Genomic DNA, 6,051 nt, shown 5'->3' on the forward strand with positions numbered 1-6,051 from the left:
CAGCTAAGATTAGTCTTTAAATGCCCATGCAAATGTCTTCATGGGGCGAAGGGAACAAGTTCCTGTTGATAATTATCAGCTGTGGAAACAAACATACCTCCCTCCTCCCTCCTATATCTCTGGTAACTTGGAGCCAGTTCTCTGCGAGGAAGGTTCTTCCAACCCAGCTCTCCACTCCATTGCCTCCCTGGCAGTGCCACTTCAAGATGCTTTATGGATGTCCCGCCTGGACAGTGCTGAGGGACACTGGCCCCACCTCAGCTGCTCAGCCACCTACACTGGGTGCTGACTCCCCCTTCCTGGTCCCACTTCTCTTTGAAGGAACAATCTAAAGACAGCAGCTGTGGCAGTGGAAAACTAAAGCAGCTAGGGACACAGATGTGGGACGCATGCAAAGCTGTGCAGGACTGGGAGATGCTTCCTGAGGACAAACACAGATGTCGCCTCACTGCATCTCTGTGCACATGCCTGGGATACCTGAGAGTGGGCAGCTTTCTGTGAAGGATACTGAACAGAACGAGGACACGAGGGCTGGAAAGCCTGATCCACATTTAGTAGATGATGCCATGGCTATTTCCGCATCAGCATATTGAACTTTAGCCTTTTCTTCCCTTTCAGCTAAAAATGAATGTTACCCAGAGAGGGCAGATGGGTGCCAGCACTTCTGTCGCCCAGGGCAGGTGTCCTACATGTGCAGCTGTGCAAAGGGCCACAAGCTGGGCAAGGACCATAAGTCATGCAGCCCAAATGGTGAGTTCTCACAGCAAGGAGCCGTGGCCCTCAGCCTCCTCCCTCCTCCTGCCTCTGTGCCTGTTTAGGGGTTGGGGCACTCTGGATGGTGGGGGGTAAGTGCTGACTCGGGGTTCTGGCCTCCACACAATGCTAAAGCAGTGTCATAAATGCTCTTCATGTCACAAGGCCTCTCACTCTGTTACACGGCCCCTCAGTAAGCCCTGGAGTGGGCAGCTCAGTTTCATTCTGCTGCCCCCGGGCACCAATGATCGCTAGTCTACCAGCATTCAGATGAGACATGCGGCTAGCACCACTGTAGACCCCACATCTGCTGGGGAGACACTGATTTTCTTCTCGTGTTGCCACTACAAATGAAGACCAATGTGCGTGTGGGGCCCTGACTTCTGAACACACCGTGACATCCGGGAGGAATGAGTGGAGGCCACCAAGCTTCCCATGGCAGGTAACAGTGTTGAGTAAACAGTTTCCATTTTGTTAGAAACTCCATTTTGTCATTTCTATCTTTGTGCCAAAAAGAGGTGACAACTAAGTGAATTAGGCATGAGACTTGGGTGGGCCCTACAGCTCTTATGGAGCACAAGTCCAGCCCTCTGCAGTATTTGCTCTACATTAGAAGTGCGGTGTTTGGGGCCAGAGAGATGGCTCAGTGGTTAAGAACACTGGCTGGTCTTGCAGAAGACTGGAGTTCAGATCCCAGCACCCACATGGTGGTTAACAGTCTCTAACTTCAGTTACAAGAGATCTGTTGCCCTCTTCTGACCTCTGCAGGCATTGCACGACACAATTGCACTTACATACATGCAAACAATACACTCATACGCACACACAAATAATAAATAAAATGTTTTTTAAAAAAGAAGTGCAGTGTTTTCAGCCACCATGTCTCCTCTGTCACACACTGTGCACACACCACATACGTCTGGACCATGGCGGCCTCACTGCCTGGGCCCTGCCCCACAGCTGAGCCCCAGGAGGCAAGGGTATCTGTGCTCAGCCCTGTGCACCATCCCTTGCCTGGAGTCCCAGCTCCGTTGATGTTTCGCTCCCACTTTTCTTCTCTCTTCTTTTCCTCCTTTCCCACTGATTCAGAAGTTGGCCCTCGGTGCCTGCTCATTTGTCAGTTTGCTCTTGGCAAGTAACCATCGTATCTAACTGGCAGTGGCACACAGCGCTTCTCCTGTTCCCCCACTCCATGCCCCTCACAGCAACCCCCAGCTACCTGGCTGGTAACTTAGTCTTTGCTTTATTTATAAGTCCACAGCAGGGGTTTCTGTGGTTTTATGCCACCCATCTTGGCTTTGCTTTCCATTTTCTACCTTGTTCACCTCTTGGGTCTCTACAGCAGATCCTGTCTTCTGCCTCAATGTATCCTATAGAATGGCCTTGTCCAGGAGGGATGTAATGCTCACCATGTAGGCAACTAGGAAATTTCCAGTAGCCATGCTAAGATAAGAAAAAACAGGCAAAAATAATTTTGATAATATATTTTAATACAATCCACATGTGAAAAATATAAAAATAATCACATTTATATTTTCTTCAGACATACCTAGGACATTAGATGGCATCGCTTTAGGGGACCCTCAGTGAGTGCCATAGCACACTCTGGGTGTAAATGTGTTCTTATCTCAACCTGAATATGAGGAGACTGCCCTGTAGGGCATAATCACACTAGTGGGGCAGTGGGTGGAGGGCTGGAAGAGCAGGATAGCCTGGGACTTGAGGGCCAGGATGTAGATGAAGACTGAAGGTCTGGTCAGCAGGGCTTCCAGAATGGACAAGCTGGGCAACTTGGTGGTTCTCTCTGCTTGCCGTTTCCTCCTTCAGCTTCTGGAGACCCTTGCTCATATCCTGTCCTTCTTGCCACTTGCCCTATTTATGACCAGGTAGAGCATGGCTTGGATCATGAGGAGCAAGGACTAGAGTTGGTGGCCTAGCTCTACCAAAACACTCTGTCTCCAGTGTCCCAGGATACTTGGGGTGCTTATAGCACACCCTTTCAACCCACAACAGTGACATTAGTCCCCTGAGGCTTAACCACAGCCTGGGCAGTGAGCATTCTCCTACATCTGACAGAGTAAGTTAATGGTATTTGACTTGCACTGCAGAACTGAAAATAATTCTGAGCTTAACTGAACATATGGTTTCTCCAAATAAACCAAAGAAGAGATTTAACTGACCTAGTGATGCTGAGTTAAAAATTATCTTTAGAGGTTTTTTTTTTTTCCTACATTAAAGGTTGTTTCCTACATTACTGATTCTAGCAGAAAAATGGCACAAGGTCACTCTTTCCTGGGCCTGGCTCTACCCACCCATATGTTGAGAATAGTGCTGCCCTGGAGCAAAAATGAAAGACAGTGCACTTCACCTAGGGCAAGTCTTCACAAGTGCAAATACTTTGAATAAACCCTGAGGTCTCCAGAAAGGAGGCCGAGGTAACTGTGACACTCAGACTTGGTTTGGTATTTTGCATTTATGAAGCCACTGAGTCTGTCCTACATGTTGTGCCCATGTGTTTACTTCACTTAGTGCTCTCAGTGACCTCTTGTTTTCTCCCTTCTATGTCCCTGGCGATGGTCCTTACTCTAAAACACTTTTGTTCTTGTTGTTTTGGTTTTTTTTTATTTGTTTTTTGAGACAAGGTCTCCCTCTAGCTCCAGATGGCTTGAAAAATCACTATGTAGACCAGACTGGCCTCAATTTCACAGAGATCCACCTGCTTCTGCCTCCCGAATGTTAGGATTAAAAGTGTGTTCCACCACACCCAATGATGAAACCTCTTTTATCTAGTGTTCGTTAGACACAGTAACTTCCTATTAGTTAGAGTTAGGCTGGTATTGCCTTTACTGTGGTTACTGACAGGTTTGGATTTCAGGCAACTTGCTATTTGTAGTCTGTCATGCTCTGTTTTTGTCCCTTTCTTCTCTGCCTGTCCTCATCATGTGCTCTTGAGACTCTACCATCACTGGCTCATTAGCATCCCTCCTCAGTGCCATGGCCTTCTGCTGACACACACCATCCCAGGCATAGTCCCCTCATCCCTCCTGGCCTTTGTTGTCCCCTGGGATGGGGGGGTGTCTCAGCTTCTTTGCCACTTAGTGGGCTCTGCCTGAGTCACCTATCCTGCCCTATACCATGCAACTCAGCAGTTACCAAGGCTCTGGTCCTTAATAAATCATGGTTCCCGATGACCAGCACTTCAAGTTTGTCCGTTTTCCTCATGGGGGTGGGCAAGCAAATCTGAGCCCCATTATTATCCCTTGGCCAAGGGGCCCATTGAATCTTGTCAGTGGTGTCAGATTGCTGGTGGTCAAAGTGACAGTGGGGTATGGACACTGGCTGACTGTTCCTGGCACTCATCACAGATTCTCAGCTTTACTGTCCCCTAATTCTACAATCTGTCACTGGCTATTAACAGCTGTTTTCTTTTTTAAAGGTCAAGTTAACAAATTCCAAAGGAAAGGACTTTTGTGGTGGTGTTCTAATTCAGGAAGACTTTGTATTGACAACAGCAAAATGTTCATTACTATACAAAAATATTAGTGTGAAAGCAAGTAAGTATTTTTCATGAATTTTATAACATCACCTATATAGGAATAAAATGAAAAAATTTAACCTGGAAATTTTGTTTCTAATGCAAGACACAAATTTACCTTCAATACTGTGATAGTTATGAAACCGCAAACATCTGCAAGCATGACACACCTAGAATGTAGCAAGCAAATGCTAACCAACATTCAGTGCAGGAATCTCAACAGTGGGGCATCCATGGTGACACAGATGGCAGAAGGTCACAGGGGCCAGATTCCAATTCCTCATGTGGGGCCTTGGGCTGTGAGCCTATTTCATCTCAAGCTAATCTGTAGCCTTTTTCCATCTCTAAACATGGGCAATCATTTCTCCCCACTGGAAAGTTGCAAAGATCCCATAGTCAGCACCAGATGTGCTTGACAGCAAATGTGAAGACCCTTTCAGTGTGAGTGCTTCACAATCCTTAAATACTTGAGTGATCTAGTATAATCACTGACCTAAAAACTCCAGAGCAGCTCTTGGCTACAGAAGTTTCTCTTCACTGCCTTTTTTCTAACAATTTCTCATGTCCTACTGTATTTCAGAATAAAAGTGTTTGACTTTTTTTAGAGGACCATGTAAATAGGCCAAGGAAATGAGTTGGCCTGGCCCAAGCTATGATCTGTATTCAAATCCTAAAAGAAGCCTGAAGGATACAGGGAATTCAGCCAGGCCATCCTCAGGCACAGCCTCTGCTCTATCATGGCCTCGCTGAGAAATTAGTTCCTGAAAACAAGACTAAAGTTGCCCTTGATTGCTTATGATTTCAGATGCTGATGGGCGGAGTGAGGACCAACCTATAGTCAGGATCAGGCACACTCATGTGCACATGCGTTACGACGAGGAGTCAGGGCAGAATGATGTCTCTTTGCTGGAGCTAGAACAGCCCTTACAGTGTCCCAACTTGGGGCTCCCTGTCTGCATTCCTGAGAGAGACTTTGCTGAGCATGTCCTTATCCCTGGGACACAGGGCCTCCTTAGTGGCTGGACACTCAACGGTATGAACCTGGGTACTACATTACTGATGCTGCCAGTCACTCACATGGATGGGGAGGAATGTGGACAGGCCCTGAATGTGACCGTCACAACGAGGACAATCTGTGAGAAGAGCAGCATGATGGCTGGGAAGTTGGTGGAGGGGAGTGTGGTCACTAGAGAACACAAGGGTACCTGGTTCCTCACTGGGATTCTAGGCTCACAGCCAGCAACAGGGCAGGAACATACATTCCTCCTCACCACTGTTTCAAGATACTTGCTCTGGTTTAAACAGATCATGAAGTAGCTGAGAGTCAGCTAGTCAGAAAGGGCCAAATACATGGTAGAATTCCAAATTTCAGTGCAGCCAAGGGAACAGATTGAAGTCCTGCAACAAACAGTTCCAAGGCTATCAGATCCTAACAGTATCAGTTACTACTGGATATTGATGTTTCCTGGGATTTTTTTTTTTTCTGAGACAGGGTCTCATGTTGCCCTGGCTAGCCTGGAACTATGTAGACAGACTGGCCTCAAACTGAGCTCCACCAGCCTCTGTCTCCTGAGTGCTAGGATTAAAGGTATGTGTGCCACCAAGCCCAGTCTGAAACATTTTTTTCAACTATCATGTTTCTTGAAAATTTCAAACATGTACACAATGAAATATAACCATTTCCACTTCCCATTTCCCTCCTCCAACTTCTCCCATATTTCCCCAAGATGTGCCCCTCCCAACTTTTATTGTTGTCACTAACT

General features: G+C 46.9%; 1 protein-coding gene across 1 annotated transcript in view; it reads left to right on the forward strand.

The window, feature by feature from the left end:
* Window positions 1-5,825, forward strand: part of Proz (protein Z, vitamin K dependent plasma glycoprotein) — an 11,671-nt gene extending 5,846 nt beyond the window's left edge. The window contains exons 5-8 of the mRNA XM_008848423.2: window positions 619-750; window positions 1,110-1,195; window positions 4,190-4,307; window positions 5,094-5,825. Of these exons, the coding sequence (XP_008846645.1) occupies window positions 619-750; window positions 1,110-1,195; window positions 4,190-4,307; window positions 5,094-5,605 (848 nt within the window). The 3' untranslated portion in view covers window positions 5,606-5,825. The remainder of the gene's footprint in view (window positions 1-618; window positions 751-1,109; window positions 1,196-4,189; window positions 4,308-5,093) is intronic.
* The last annotated feature ends 226 nt before the right edge of the window (window positions 5,826-6,051 follow it).

This window comes from Nannospalax galili, unplaced genomic scaffold, assembly GCF_000622305.1.
Source record: "Nannospalax galili isolate Female #2095 unplaced genomic scaffold, S.galili_v1.0 scaffold744, whole genome shotgun sequence".
In the NCBI taxonomy this organism is placed as follows: domain Eukaryota; kingdom Metazoa; phylum Chordata; class Mammalia; order Rodentia; family Spalacidae; genus Nannospalax; species Nannospalax galili.